The sequence below is a fragment of the Pollachius pollachius genome, assembly GCF_949987615.1.
Source record: "Pollachius pollachius genome assembly, chromosome: 16".
Classification (NCBI taxonomy): Eukaryota; Metazoa; Chordata; class Actinopteri; order Gadiformes; family Gadidae; genus Pollachius; species Pollachius pollachius.
Window position 1 is genome coordinate 11,299,598 of NC_136949.1, and position 15,094 is coordinate 11,314,691.

Genomic DNA, 15,094 nt, shown 5'->3' on the forward strand with positions numbered 1-15,094 from the left:
AAAATACTAAAGAACGGAAGAGAAATGCAGGTTTTAAATGTAAAGTTTATTAGAAATGAAAGCAGTGTAAATATTTGATATGTTTTTACTGTATGTCCACAAATACTGCACATGATTATTTATCCATTCATGCCCTCGCATACACATATAAAACGCACACACACAAATGTTCGTTCAGTTAGTGTTATCTTTGAGGGTTAATTTATCGCCTGATATTACAAAAATACAAAAAAAACATTACCATGATATTTCAAATGGAGAGATAACCCATGGGATATGAATCCAACCATATTTAATGCAAAGTGATTCAGGAAGCACTGTCTTTTCCTTCTTACTGGGACTGCATCACATCTTTTAAAACAAAAAATATATTTTTGTGCCTAATTTGAAATCCGTTCGCATTTATACTTCAATCCATTCAAGTAGTTTCATTGGTTAAAACCCCAAAAAGATGAAAGTTTGAATTTCCATAGTAGACGAGGACTCAATTGTGTCATTATTGGTTTGAGTAAATAAAAATTGGAAATGCACATTCAATAGCGCGGTTGAAAGAGCGAACCAACCGTGGTTCAAGTAAGTATTGCTGACTTGCTGTGTTAATTTTTCACACCAAAGATTGGCTGGGTTATAAACGGTTGATGAGGCTGATGCGGGTGTGTAGCTTAACAAGTGGTGGCACCAGGCAGTTCCAGGCATGTAGCAGGTTCTCCCTCAGCTGTCCTTGTGCAGCGTCTGATGGAGGTGGAGATATAGTGGTTTCTTGGTCATGAGCTGGAGTTTCTTCCTCTTGTAGTCAGTGGGCTTCCTGTACCTGTGGCACAAGCAGTTTGGAACAGAAGGAATTGGTCCTTGACACCACAACAGACACACCATGAAAGACACGATTAACTGGAGATATCACTATTTCACTACTAATGTTACCCAGTAGTTTTACGATAATTTAAAATCAATTTTATATCAGGAACAGCCATTAATTAGCCATACATTCAAATAATAAAGTATTGCTATCTGTGCATCCTTAGTTATAAGGACTCAGACATTGGAAAGGAGACTCACAGCTCAATCACAATTGGGCCGGGCTTAATTTCATCCATCTCCATGAAGGCGAAGCATTTTGTGCTGGTAAACCTCTTCTTGGGTTTGTAATGCTTGAATTCAAAGAAGATGGCCGCTCCTGCAGACAGCAGATAAATCAACAAAACAGAAATTACGTTGTATTACTTATTTATTTGTATTATTGTATTAAATACCCAGTGCCTCATCTTGTGGTTCAACATTTTAACCATTGGAAGTTAATGGCTTAAAACTGTAAAACTACACTGTACGTTTATCATTGCAAAACAATATTCTACATAGACCTAAATTGATTTAGAGGGAAAAACAAATCTCTGGAATGATGTCATGGTTTAAGTCTTTAGACTCTCGAAACTTTGAACAAAGATTATGGCTGCCGTAAATAAGTCATTGATATAATGGTTTTAGTCTCTAGACACTCATGACACACATCATTTTGAAAAAGAAAAAATTGTGAATAAGTCACAAAACAGTTTGAACAAAAAAGTTGTAAAATATAGGTTTACATTCGATGATGGAAAACTATAAAAACACGACGCACAGTTTCATGCTACTGAACCAACACAAAGCATGGTCACCAAACCCCTGCATTGATCAGAAAATGGTGCATTTAAACAGCACGGCCCTATGTCTAAAGGAGGTACCTTTGGGTAGCTTCTCCACGTGTTTCTGGATCTCCACCTCCACGCTGAAGTGGATGTACGTGTCTTCCTTCCTGGTGGCCAAAGGGGTATCTTGCACCTGGTTCACGTCAATCCCATTCACATCTGAACAGAGGAGACATGTTAGGGGTTTAATAGACAAAAAAAAAAATTTGAAAAGCAGAACATCAACATTTTAGGTGCAATGGAATGCCAGGGTATCTTTCCAACCTTAATAATGTTTATTTATCATTATTTATCTCTAATTTATAAAGAAATATTGTTATTTAATGGATCCCTATCATCCCCATTATTTTCCACATTCAGCTGTAGCAATAGAAGGAATATTTACATGCACATACATACCTTTTACACTGATGGTCATGTAGGGGTCGATGCATTGGCCAGCATCCTTCAAGCCAATTTTATCAATCCTAAGTGTAAGAAGTGTCATGCTGGGCTCTGAGGGTAACCGTGGTAACAATGTACCTGTAACAGACCATGGTTAAATATGGCATTCTAAATATGGTCAAGTATTCTTGAAAATACACATACTGTTAGGCAGCCCCATACTACGCCAGCCTCGTGAGACACTCACACATTATGTTTCTTTTAACAAAAAGGAAAGTGAATGATAATACCAAACTGCACCAACGTTGAGTGCACAATGAACTGCAGTGGCAAAACCAATATGGGCAAGTGTTTTCACTGATGTTTACCACTGATTAGCAGCTTAGTGTGTGTACATTTCTGACAATAGGCTACAATTATGGGGATGGTATCATCCGGTGCACTGTGTTATTACAGAGGTCTGGCGATCCTCTGGGTTTAAAAGCTAATCCTAGCGAAGATGAGAATGAAGCATTGCTGGTGGTGGCGCTGTAGGCGTGCTGTAGTACCTGATACTTGAGAAGGGAAGGTCTCAGCAGACCCAGCTCCTGCTGCAGCATCCTCTTCCTCTTCCAGCTCCAGGTTCTCCTCTTCCCCTGGAGCTAGGATTTTTCTGATCGTTTTAAAGTTTTAATCATGTTATTTTGGAAGAAATACCTCAACGCTAAAGCCTCATCCAAACCAGGTACCGATGCTATTAAATACTTTAATAAACACTAGACGGACACAAGACCTTTGACGGTTGCTTATTGAGATTTCATGTTCTAAATTACAAATGTAAAAAGTCTAACATGACTTTACATCTGAAAAATAAATGTCTCTTTAACATCAGACAATGTATACCAAAATGTATTTTGCTATACTGATATAACTATCAGTGTTGGAAAACCTCCCTATTAAAGGTTGTTGGATGTTTTTTTCTTGAGTCTCACCTTAATGGCACCGGCTGGACATCAAAGGGGAATTCTTTGTTGTAAGTCAGTATATTTTTTATTACTATGGAGAAAGACATAAACATAAGTCAAAGTGTGTTTATTTGCCTCTGCAAAATGAGTTGGCTGCAAATGCACCATTATTTCTTCTCAAGTCGATTAATACTAACTGGGCTCCAATGTCTTCAGGTCCTCTAACCTGAAGTCTTCCGTTGGCTGTGAACACTATGCCAAAACAATAACAAACAAAATACACAACATAATAAATGCAACTGTGCTATACTATTAATAAATATAAGTGGTATGATTAAAGACTCATAATTAAGAGTATGTTGATTGATTGTACACAATCAATTAACATATAGAAGCAAAATAACGGTTTTATACAGACCTGCAAACTTGCACTTCTCAGCTCCAGACATGTTGCAAACTTGCCTAATGTTTTCTGAAGAGCAACAAATGTGTACAATTAAGAAGACAATACTATATTTGTTTTTTCCCTGAGGGTCCATGCTGTGGCGTAGTTTACACAATGTATATTAAAATATGCCAATTCCTTCTAAATACTATTCTAACAGCCCATATGCACAAATACATTGTATCTATAGTACCAGAGTATCAAAGACATGGTATCTGACTTAAACTTAACTAGTTATTCCCTTTTCTTTTATATTTTAAACCTCATTTAAGATTATAAAGCTCAACTTATGCTTAAACGTTCAGCTTGAATACCTTCTGATCTTCAGTGAAGTTTGTGGAATTGGTTGACTGGACCTCTTTTTGGAGCTGGCGTGCCAATCTGGATCAACAATTATTGACAAAGTAAAGAGAGCAGGTCAAGTTTTGTATATTATCACATATCAAACATTTCCAAAATGCATATAATTTAGGAGGATACATGATAAGGTGCACAATTATTATTTTTTCTTTCAGGAGAGATATAAATGCTTGCACTACAAGAACAAAAGGGTTTTGGCTGTCACCTGAGAAAGGTTGTTGCATACGCACGCACGCGCACACACACACACACACACACACACACACACACACACACACACACACACACACACACACACACACACAGTTTAAAAGGACCACACCTCACATACTGAAATGTATGGCCGCAGATTATCTTGAATGGTGGGAAACGTGGTAATAATTACATGGCGAGTCCGATATCTCTGGTCCAAGGCTGCTTTTAATATCATGAATGGGTAATACAAATGCAGTCACTGGCTGAACAGCATATAGATGGCGTGCAACAATGCATGGGCAAGGGTATTTAGATGATACAGAAGACACTCGTCGTGGGAGTGGATAGAGATACTGAGAAAACAGGTCAAACTGAGGCAATTGTATGACACATGTTGATTAACTTACATTTGGTACTCATCAATAGCCTCCACTAATTGTCCCCACGAATCAAAGTCTGTCCCTTTACTGAAACTCGCATGCCATTTCTGGATAGTCTTAGTGACATCAGACATTTTCACACACTCGTTATGCGAAGTACTTTCGGGGTTAGCATCGCCGATTTTACTCTACAACGCTTGTGGCATCGTCGTTAGACAGGTAAGGACGTTATCCAAAGGCGTACCGTTGTGTTGAAAACAACCGGCGACCAAGCCCTTATTGCTCGGTCAATGTATTGCATCCGGAACAGACAGGAAGTCCCGCCCTTTTGGTTATTGTACTACTGGGGAATCAATTCGAATACCCATATCACATATCTTTTTAATAAAACTTTAGTTTAGTATTATAATTAATAATTTTAGAATGATATGAATTGTTTAATTACCTTATTGTATAGACTGGGGCTGAACACTGTCGCTAAAGGCTAAATGTGTTAGTGTGTAATGTGTGTCCGACTTGCAGCAGGCCTGCAAGTTGAGGTAAACAGAGATGTGGCAGTTGGCAGGTCTGGAGGAGAATGAGGAGTGTCGAGAAGGGACACGAGAAAGAGCACAGTGGATACAAACAGGATACAACAGTTTTAGTAAAGGGAAAGAAGAGATGACACTTTGAGTATACCATTAACCTTGGCATAATTATTTAAATAAAGCAGAATCGAATAGCTATGTAAACACCTAAATAGAAAAAAATAATAAATAATAAACAGTGGGACATGTTTTCTTGAGTGTTGACTGCTCATAGAGAACAAATCGTTTAAATTGACAATGTATCATATTTAGTCACGTATTTATAATTCTTATTTTTTTAGGTACAATTATCTATATATTTGCATCATAAACCTGATATATTGTCAATTGAAAGTTGTGTTAATTTTCTCAACAAAACCCTTTTCATCGTTGCAAAACTGCAATGACTGAATCTAAACCACACTTCCAATCTCTCGTTCCTTCCATTTTATTTTATTTTATTTTATTGGCACATGTCCCAGCTGCGTTTTGACACTACTTTAGCGCGCTGAGGGATGGGCCACGTTACAACAAACAGTGGTTTCATTCATGGTTGCAATGTTGACGTTTTTATAGATGCACAGATGTTACGCGTCGTCACGAAAGTAGAGAAGAGAAAATATACAAACACATACAATTAACTCCATGGAAACCACCGTGCATTGCTTACGCGTTTGTTTTTTTTGTTTTTTTACTACAGCCGTTTCTACAAGCAACCGGAATGATTTACAGAATTTTATCCATAGTTTTGGTATCTTTATGTTTTTGTACTTGTTACTTATCGCCGGTCTGATTCCGTCTCCTGTACAGAGGGCGGCAGTAATTCCCCCGCCACGCACACACAAAACAGCTGAAGAAGAGCAAGAAGAAGCTCCTAGCAAGTTTGGGCTTTATTTATATCAATTTCAGTGTTTTTAATTAGTTATATAGGATGAGTTAAAAATGGAAACAGTGACATCCAAGTCCTCAGCATGTGATAAGCAAGAATCCTCAATCCCTGAAGCATGCTGTTTGACGCGGGTCGGAAGGAATGCAGACTGGCTTCTCTTGCTGGAGAATCAAGAGGTTCGCGTTTGCTAGTTAAATCACAGGCTATCTTTCATTTTTCTTTAACACTAGCTACATTTAAGTATAGTAACACTAGCGGTTTAAACTCACCAGGCAGACCTTATTGATCAAATGCAAGCCGTTTTTAAACACGTAATATTTTGGCTTACCTACGTTAATACGTTTAATACATTTGCTCGATGCAACTAGCTTGTACGATATACACTCAATTACAACTCCGGAACGAAGCTAGATGCAAAGCGTCACTTCAATCGATGACTAACCTGATGTGAACCTTGTTTGTGTACTGGACAGATCAAGATTGGACGTGGTGTAGACGTCACCTACCAGCTCGTAACGCCGTCTTGCCCTCTGATGATCTCCAGACTGCACTGTTGCTTCAAGCAAAAGGGAGATGGGGATTGGACTGTCACAGACAAAAAGGTATGCAAAGTTCAAGTAATAGTAACCCAAGTACAATGTTTTTGCTCCTTTCTTATTTTTGTAGCTAGAATATATGCTTGTTATGCTACCATTATGTATTTCCATTGTGGCATCCCTGCGGGGAGGGTTCCCACACTACACCGGTCCAAAGGTTTCCTTCTCGACAATTAAGAGAAGTTAGGTGGTGTGTCAAGCCTTAAATGTTGCCCGTAAAGCTTTGAGACTCACTGTGATTAGGGGACATACAAAAAAAAGTAAAATGACTTGGCTGTAGTTCATATTATAATAATAACATTGTTGTTATCGTCATAACTTTAAAAAGTGTATCTTTCCGCCCGCCCGCCCTTCTAGAGTTTAAATGGCGTGTGGGTGAATGGGATACGCATACCTGCGGAGAGAGCTCACCGACTTCGCCTAGGGGACTCCATAAAGCTCGGTGTTGCTGCAGCTGGAGCCCAAGTGGAGCATGAGTATATATTTGTTAGACGGCCCCTCAAAGAACTAGAAGCCCACCTGGCGCAGGTGTACAGTCTGAGTCCCAAGGTCCCTGTGGCCAATACCAGCAAAAGGAAGTTCGACACGGATGAAACGGAGCCGTCCACCTCCTCAAAGCAGAAACTTTATCGCGGCTCCATGCCAAACACTTCCTGTGCCGCACCGGGCCTGGATATAGAACCTAGACAGAAGGCCAGGCCGCCGTCGGAGGACCCGTCGCTTCACACTGGGATACGGCAGGACACCATCTTGATCTTAGACGACTCCAACAGTCCCAGCGAACTGGACAATCTGCAGATGTATGTAGCAGTGATGGGCAAAGTGGTTATTTGCAATGTACTGTAACCTTGTCCATCCGGGTTGCAATGACCCTTCTGAGCTGAATTGACTGACGGATGAAGGAAAATAATAATAATTATTATCATCCCACACCTGCTCCCTACACCAGGTTCAGCCAGAACCTCCTGACCCTGCGGGCGAGAGTCAAGGACAAGCAGAAGCAGGTGGCCACGCTGGAGGGCACGTCCCAGCAGGGGGATGCAGCCAAGGAGGCCCAGGTTAGAGAGCTGCAGGGCCAGCTGGGAGCGCTGCGCACCAAGATGCAGCACATGGAGACGCTGGAGAAGTCCTTCAGTCAGACCAAAGCACAACTGGTCAGTCACCGAGCAGAGCATCTCGGGGCTGTCATGTGAGCCCTCTGTGTTTCCAATTCCAAAAGGGTAGAAGTAGGAGTGCACTACCTGGGCCCCACCATGAGTTGAAACGTTTGCTCTAAACAGAGGGCTAGCGAAGCAAAAGGTTGACTGACCTTTAACTTCAGTCCCCATATCTAAAGTAAACACCATTAACAAACATTTCTGCTGCAATGTTCATTGAAGTAAAAACTTGTGGCATTCAATTAAAAAAAACATAGAATCAAGAAATCCCGAAGCAGCATTGATATTATTGTTCTGTATATGTGAGGCCATTGTAGACCTTTACAGAACTGTTGGAATCATCTGCCTCGCTGATTGGCAGACAGAATTTGTAAACTTATTTTGGTCCCAGACTTGTATCTTGAGGTATTACCTTGAGAATTTCACAGCAATAATACAGTTTTCCCTTCTTTACCTGCTTTTTCACAACCTCCCCTGTGTCAGCATTGGGCTCAGGTTGGGCTTATATATCTAAGGCCATTTGTTTTGTACAATCTCCACAATGTCCTTGTGGCTGCACTAAATTGTGTCTGTGATGTTGTACTTGATTTAAAGGCACAGAAGACAAAGCAGGAAGAAGAGGTCTTAAAGAAACAACTAGAAGATGCCTTACAGGAGGTAAGGATGGATTTAAAGTTTGCAGAGAATTTGATTTAATCTAACCAAATAGTATTTCATCAGTTTTGAATCCATCCAAGTCTTTCAAACTGTCCTGTGACGGCCAACAGCAAAGGAACGTCATGGAGGAGCTCGCCCATTCTCGGCAAGGCTTTGAACAAGTCCTTTTGGCGAAGAACAGGGAGCTAGAACTTACCAAAGTAAGTATGATCATTTTCACATTTCGATCCCACTCATTCTGTAATGGTAGTATTAGCCAACCAAGTATGCTGATTGTTGCTTCAAACAAAGTACAAAACCATTGCTTACAGTAGACAGTTGACGTACCTTTCATTGTTTGGGACATGTATTGTACATTGACTGCTCCAACCACACTCACCATTTACGCTGCATCTGTCATGGTGGACCAGGAGGAGAAGGAGAAGGAGAGGGCCCAGAAAGAGGAAGTGGTCACCCAGATGACGGAGGTGATGGAGAATGAGCTCCAGTGTATCATTTGTTCTGAGCTCTTCATTCAGGTAAGAGGGCGTCGCCAATCAATGAATGAGTATCCTGCTGGTTATTTGTGCATAGGAGTTATTGTTAAGGACAACTTAATTTCCTTTGAAAGAGCTCCATGACCAGAAATTTGATTAAAAAAGGTTAAATCTTGGAGTTGCATTTGTAAATTAACACAGCTTAGATTCCAGATGGATTTCAAGATGGATGCCACATACAATTTGCGTATAGTTGCAAACAATAAACAATTTCCAAACATAGATTAGATTAACTTGCCGTGTCGGACTCGCTGTTGCTTGTCATTGTCAAAACATACTAATTGTCTCTAATGATGTGTCCAAAGTTTTACTCCCTCTAGCAAGAAGGAAGCAAAAGAAAAGTATCGAAACAAATGCATGGAATTTAAACATTTTTGTCTACTTTTGGCGACAGGCTTACGTGCTGAACTGCACCCACATCTTCTGCCTGTACTGCATCGGCGAGTGGCGCAAGCGCAAAGACGAGTGTCCCATCTGCCGCCAGACGATCCGCTCGCAGACGCGCTGCCTGCCTCTGGATAACTTCATCGACAGCATGGTGCAGAACCTCAGCGCCGCCACCAAGACCCGGAGACAGGTGATCGTCGACGAGAGGAAAGGTGAGAGGTGCGTCAAACGCCACGAGCAAGCAAGATGGCAAGCGTTGCGGTGCGGGTCCCTCCCGCGCTGCAGAGATGCGTCCTGCTGCCCTGCGGGTGTAGGACACCTGTAGTGTCCTGGCCCTCACAACACTATTTTCAAACACGGCTCAACACCGTTCAGTGTGCCGCGGCTTTTTTTGAAAACAATCGACTTTATTCATGCACGTGCCATCTTATGGTTTTATTTTACATTTCTCTTTTTAAATGCTGGGTGGTCTCTGGGTTCCAGAGAGAACGAGCTGGTTGGGCCAAAAGAGAGCTAGTCTGTTTGTCTGCGTGCTGGGAAGCCAGCTTGTGTATCTCGACGTGCCCGTTAGAAACACCAGCGAGATGTGATGCCCTCCCTCTTCTTATTTACAATTGTTTTGATTGTCTTGGGTGACCAAGGGTTCCACAAGGGTTCCACTGGCTGAATTATTATACTTGGTACTTTTTTTGACCCTCCATCTCCATGCGTTATTTAATTTTTATGGGACAAGTATCACTGTGTTCATGTTTTAGTCGTTGGGTTTCTCAGGAGCCACGCCTCCGGAGTTGACTGTGATCCAAGATGACAGCAGCACGACCAGCAGCAACAGCGGCGGCTCCAGCAGCGGCGGCTCCAGCGGCAGCAGCCTGGACAGCGGCAGCGAGCCGGACAGCGACGGGGCGGACAGCGACGGGGCGGACAGCGAGATGGAGAACATCAGCTCTGCGGACGGCAGCATCCACCTGGACAGCACTGTGGAATCGGTGGGCACGGACAGCAGTCATCAGATCCTAGACCTCAGCTCCTCCACCAGCAACATCTCGGGGGGTGATGACAGCTTTTATAGTTGGTGAAAGGGAGAGCTGGTTGAGTGATTATTTGTATATATTATTTTCTTGTTTTCTTTTTCATTAAAATGTACCTGTCAGCTCAACAATGTGGTTGACCTTATTTGGCCGTTGGTGCAATTGTCTGTTCCTCTGTTGACTTTTATTTTGGTTTGTGCATTGTAGCATTTATGCTGTGGTCATGATGAATGCAAACGAGTAAAAGCTTGTTTCTATTTGGTGATGCAATTGTGAAACATGTTAAAGTTAAAGGAATTGTACAATCATGACACATCTCATACTTGCTAGGTTATATGTCGACACAAGGTGGCGCCAGATCAAAACCTTATTCATCTAATGTATACGTCAGTGTTTCTCAAACTTTTTCAGACCAAGGAACACTTAACCAATAAAAAAACACTCAAGGACCACCTAACTCAAAATAGCCCCAAAACAATATGCCAACTTCAGTTCACAAATTACAACATAAAATGACAGTTTTACCAAAGATACAGGAACTTCATTTTTGTCACACAACTTAATGAGAAGAATGGTGCTGCTTTTTTTTCTGGGCCAGTGAAGCAATGTCTGGCTCCAAACTGGACAGTTTAAGTCTCATATCATGGTCCACATTAATCCGGTTGCGCTGCTTTGTTTTCAGACCAACAAGGGAGGAAAATCCAACTTCAGTTATAGGTGGTTGGAAACGGCATCAACAATTTCAGAGTGGAGTCAGCCAGCTCAGGGTTCTCAGGCTGGACGTGGAGCCAGAAGTCGGTCAATCCTCTCTCCCTGAAAGTTGTTCTCAGTGTCCCATCTGATGCAATGTCCACAAGGCTGTCAACCTCTTTTGGTGAAAGTTTGGAACTGACTTGCTCAATGTGCGTTTTGTCCCCAAATGGATTTCTGATCCACTCAAAGCTTGCGTCTAATTCTGGGAAATATATTCCCAGCTGCGAGTGGAGGTCTTGCAGATGTTGCTTGAAGGATGCAACTGTGCTCCTATCCATGTCATCTCAGCAATGAGGAGCACGCCATAATTCCATTTTGCATGTGTAACGGGTCCCAGGTGGGAGCGCCTGTGGACAGATTATAGATAACCTGAAAACACAAGGAAAGAATGCTGACACGGGAGACGTGGCTTGTCTTTCCAAATCCTCATTAGTTATATTTCTTCATTTAACATGTTGATTTACTGAAGGCTACTGTTTATCTTCACATTGTCTATACATTTTAAACTCAGTATCATAACTGCATATGTTGTCTAATTAGACATATTTTATGTTCTTAAAACAAACCAAAATACACAAAAATACTCTTAATTCAAAACACACCTTTTCTCACAGTGTTGTTCTTTCATCTCTCTTGTCTCTGATACAATACACCGTTTGTAAAAAGTGCATCTTTAATGCTCTTAAAACCCCTTAAGTTTTCCTGGACTACAGGAAAAGGACTTTTTAACAGTACCTTGTAAACTATATCAAACATTTACCTTTATGTTTAACATACACATTTTCTTATTAATGAACTTTAAATAACTTTTCTTAACCCTTTTTTAACAGTATCTTTAAAGTACTTTACAACAATCAATAAACGTTTTAACACTTTACAAAACATCAAGAAGTGAGCCACGTGTGGTGTAATTACAATAAAACAAAATGGTGGACATGAGCGTGGTCTGTACTAGCTTAAAATTAATTAACACAGCTTAGATTCCAGATGGATTTCAAGATCGATGCCACATACAATTTGCGTATAGTTGCAAACAATAAACAATTTCCAAACATACATTAGATTAACTTGCCGTGTCGGACTCGCTGTTGCTTGTCATTGTCAAAACATACAAATTGTCTCTAATGCAGGGTTGCCAACAGTCACGCCCCTGGAGTGACAGTCACGCTTTCACCATCAATCTCACGCTGTCACGCACACGCAAGAAATGTCACGCCAAAATAAAAAAATAATTAAAATTTAAAAAATTAAATAAATCAAAAAAATTATCCCGTTCATTTTCTGTTGATGACTAGCAGCTGTAACATCTGCCTACAAAGTGATCGCGGCAGTATTCTCTGGTCGTTGATTCGCTGACAACCATGCACCTGATACGTCAGTTGCGTTTGAAAAGTTCAGAGAGTTCAGAGCGTATAAATTCGGAGTCGGAGCCCACTGATGCGCGTTTGAAAGTTTGGATGACATTAATCAAGGTAAGCAGATAAAATAGCCTAACAAATCGAATAATCTATTGTCTAATTCAATTGTGTGCCTTGTCACTACAGACATAGCCTTGCTTAATCAGTCTAATTGTGTGCTGAGACAGTAAAGACTTAAACTAGTTGCAAACGTTTTCTCACGCGAGCGTTATGAGGGCTAAGTAATTGCTAAATAAAAAGGCTCATGTGCAAATTACATTTTGTTAGATGAGCTTGCTGAAATATTTCAAAAGAAAATCGGATCATGGACATGGAGAGAAGAATCAAGCAGAGCTTCAGCAGATAAGCTAGTCACATAATGATTTATGTTCAGTTGTTTGTTAGCAAAAAGAAAAATGTTACACTAGGCTACCTTTTCATTAAAAGATGGACAGTGTGCCCTTCACCTAATATGAACTTGTCTTACCAATGTTAGCACAAGGAAAATCCAGGCCTACATGTAATTTTAATGGAGATGTCATGATTAGGCTACCATGTCATTATAAGGCTGCAGGTTGTTTTTTTTAACACAGCCTACCTTTTTAGATAGAGGAATGAGTAGAGAAAGACAATGAAGAGGTGGTGATGTTGGATGATGATGATGAGGAGGAGGAGGATGTGGTGGAGGAGGAGGAAGATAGCACAGAGCCCACAGTCAAGCAGAAGAAAAGGGCAAAATCAGGGGCCGCTGCTTACAATTCAAATTAAACAGTGCCTGGACCAAAGAGTGGCCTTTCATTAAACAGGGCACAACTGAGTTTCACTTTTGGTGTGAAGTCTGCCGGCACGAGTTGGAATGCAGGCATCAAGATGCAGGTAGATGTTCAGCGGCATATCACCAGAGAGACTCATATCAAAAAGCAAAAAATCCTTGACAGGACCAACAAAATAGATAGATTTGTTTGTTCGAGGGCTGAAGAGATGAATTTGGACACTCAGGTGATAATTTGAATCCATTCATATGTGTGCTTTGGCTATGCATTTGCACATATTCTACCTCAGATGTAACCTCGTATTTTTTTTTACAGGCTAGAAGGGCAGAGGTCAAAGTGGCAGTGACCCTGGTCAGCCACAATATTCCTATAGCCTTTGCAGACCACCTCAGCCCGCTATTTAAAGAATGCTTTCCGGATTCTAAAATTGCCAAAAAGTATTGTTCTGCAAGAACAAAGACCTCAGCCATCATTAACAAGGCCTTATTTATTGAACGAGCTGGTGCGCAACATGAAGAGTAAACCATTCAGTCTGTCGACAGATGGGTCCAAAGATACAGGTGACCTTTTTTTAAATTATTTTCCCTCTCCCAATAGGCTTTTACATGATGCTTGAATCCAACATCTAATCAATACATTTACATTTAGGGCATTTAGCAGACGCTTTTATCCAAAGCGACTTACAATAAGTGCATTTGTTGCAATAAGTACATTTGGCATAAGAAGTGAAACAATATATCGCTGTTGGTACAGTAAAGATGTTCATAGAACCAAGTGCAAGTATTACAATCGCTAGGCTAACCCATTCCCCGTGTAACGTAATGATAGCAGCTACTGTAGATGCTACACAATTAAGTACCTTGAATAAGTGCAATGTACAAGTGCCAGGACGTACAACATTCAATGGTGGCTGTGCATTGGTTTCTATGCAGAGTCGAGGTGAACTCTGAATAGGTGAGTTTTGAGTCTTTTGCGGAAGCTGGTGAGCGACTCTGCGATCCTGACATCGGTAGGGAGCTCGTTCCACCACTGAGGTCCGAAAACAGAGAAAAGTTGTGACTTTGCTGATCGACCTTTGCTTGCTCTTAGCGATGGCGGTACCAGACGTCCAGCTGAGGTAGTTGAGCGGAGGGATCGAGCTGGGGTGTGTGGCTTTACTAATGCTTGGAGGTAGGCAGGGGCAGTTCCATCGACTGCCTTGTATGCCAGTACCATCATCTTGAATCTGATGCAAGCTATTACAGGGAGCCAGTGGAGGTCTCGGAAGAGGGGGGTTACATGTGAGAACTTTGGTAGGTTGAACACGAGGCGCGCTGCCGCTTTCTAGATGCGCTGCAAGGGTTTAATCGCAGAATCAATACAACATATAATAGGTATAGAGAATGACAAGTTGTGCATTGCTTGAATTACTGCTTTACTGTTTACTGACGATGGCGGATTCAATCATTGTCTGATTGTGTAAAACTTGTGGCTTTTTCTTAAGGAAAGGCAAAGATGAATCCTTTGACTGTCAAAATCTGGGAGACCAATGGGGTAGCCCATAGGTTTTTGGATATGGGAATAACAACTGGAGAAGGCTGTGGCACTGCGGCAACCATATTCAGCAAGATGGACTCTGTGTTGAAAGGGCACAGTATACCTTGGCAGAATTGCATTGCTCTTTCTGTTGACAATGCCAGCGTAAATATGGGAGACAGAAACTCTATCAAATCGAGGGTGCTGAAAGAAAACCCTTCAGTGTTCATCCTAGGTTGCCCATGCCACATAGTGCACAACAATGCCTCTGCTGCTGGGGCCGTGTACAGTGAGGTAAATTGCTCAATTACTCTAGTCATAAAAGAAGCACTTGAAGACCCAGCTCTTCAGAGAGTACCTCCCCCCCTAACTTACAATTACTAGCACTACTTAGCAGTATTTATTTATTGTTACACTAATGTCCATTGCAATGTAGCTTGAATGTTATTC

General features: G+C 41.2%; 2 protein-coding genes across 3 annotated transcripts; one reads left to right on the forward strand and one right to left on the reverse strand.

The window, feature by feature from the left end:
• Positions 1-102: 102 nt before the first annotated feature.
• Positions 103-4,633, reverse strand: aida (axin interactor, dorsalization associated). The gene is made up of 10 exons (XM_079753136.1): positions 4,418-4,633; positions 3,770-3,836; positions 3,429-3,482; positions 3,208-3,262; positions 3,038-3,101; positions 2,615-2,718; positions 2,082-2,204; positions 1,719-1,841; positions 1,057-1,174; positions 103-811 (listed from the first exon to the last, which is right to left on the reverse strand). Exons 1-10 carry the CDS (start codon positions 4,522-4,524, stop codon positions 712-714), a joined length of 915 nt encoding a protein of 304 aa, XP_079609262.1. The 5' UTR covers positions 4,525-4,633; the 3' UTR covers positions 103-711.
• Positions 4,634-5,823: 1,190 nt separating this feature from the next.
• rnf8 (ring finger protein 8, E3 ubiquitin protein ligase) lies at positions 5,824-10,514 on the forward strand. Of its 2 annotated transcripts, none has more exons than XM_079753128.1 (9): positions 5,824-6,021; positions 6,319-6,447; positions 6,799-7,241; positions 7,391-7,595; positions 8,193-8,255; positions 8,366-8,455; positions 8,666-8,773; positions 9,186-9,390; positions 9,950-10,514. In XM_079753128.1, the coding sequence occupies exons 1-9, from the start codon at positions 5,899-5,901 to the stop codon at positions 10,252-10,254; spliced, it is 1,671 nt and encodes a 556-aa protein (XP_079609254.1). In that variant the 5' UTR covers positions 5,824-5,898; the 3' UTR covers positions 10,255-10,514. The 2 variants fall into 2 exon arrangements, with proteins under 2 accessions (XP_079609254.1, XP_079609255.1); XM_079753129.1 differs by having other exon boundaries at positions 9,186-9,397; positions 9,950-10,107.
• Positions 10,515-15,094: the final 4,580 nt, after the last annotated feature.

What these genes read in the sequence shown, in the direction of transcription:
- aida (XM_079753136.1), bottom strand. Translation starts at nt 4,524, where the DNA reads ATGTCTGATGTCACTAAGACTATCCAGAAATGGCATGCGAGTTTCAGT. An exon ending in CCTGAAGACATTGGAGCCCA is followed by an intron (nt 3,102 to 3,207) that starts GTTAGTATTAAT and finishes CTTTCTCCATAG; the next exon opens with TAATAAAAAATATACTGACT. An exon ending in GTCCAGCCGGTGCCATTAAG is followed by an intron (nt 2,719 to 3,037) that starts GTGAGACTCAAG and finishes TAAAACGATCAG; the next exon opens with AAAAATCCTAGCTCCAGGGG.
- rnf8 (XM_079753128.1), top strand. Translation starts at nt 5,899, where the DNA reads ATGGAAACAGTGACATCCAAGTCCTCAGCATGTGATAAGCAAGAATCC. An exon ending in TCTTGCTGGAGAATCAAGAG is followed by an intron (nt 6,022 to 6,318) that starts GTTCGCGTTTGC and finishes TGTACTGGACAG; the next exon opens with ATCAAGATTGGACGTGGTGT. An exon ending in GTTCTGAGCTCTTCATTCAG is followed by an intron (nt 8,774 to 9,185) that starts GTAAGAGGGCGT and finishes TTTTGGCGACAG; the next exon opens with GCTTACGTGCTGAACTGCAC.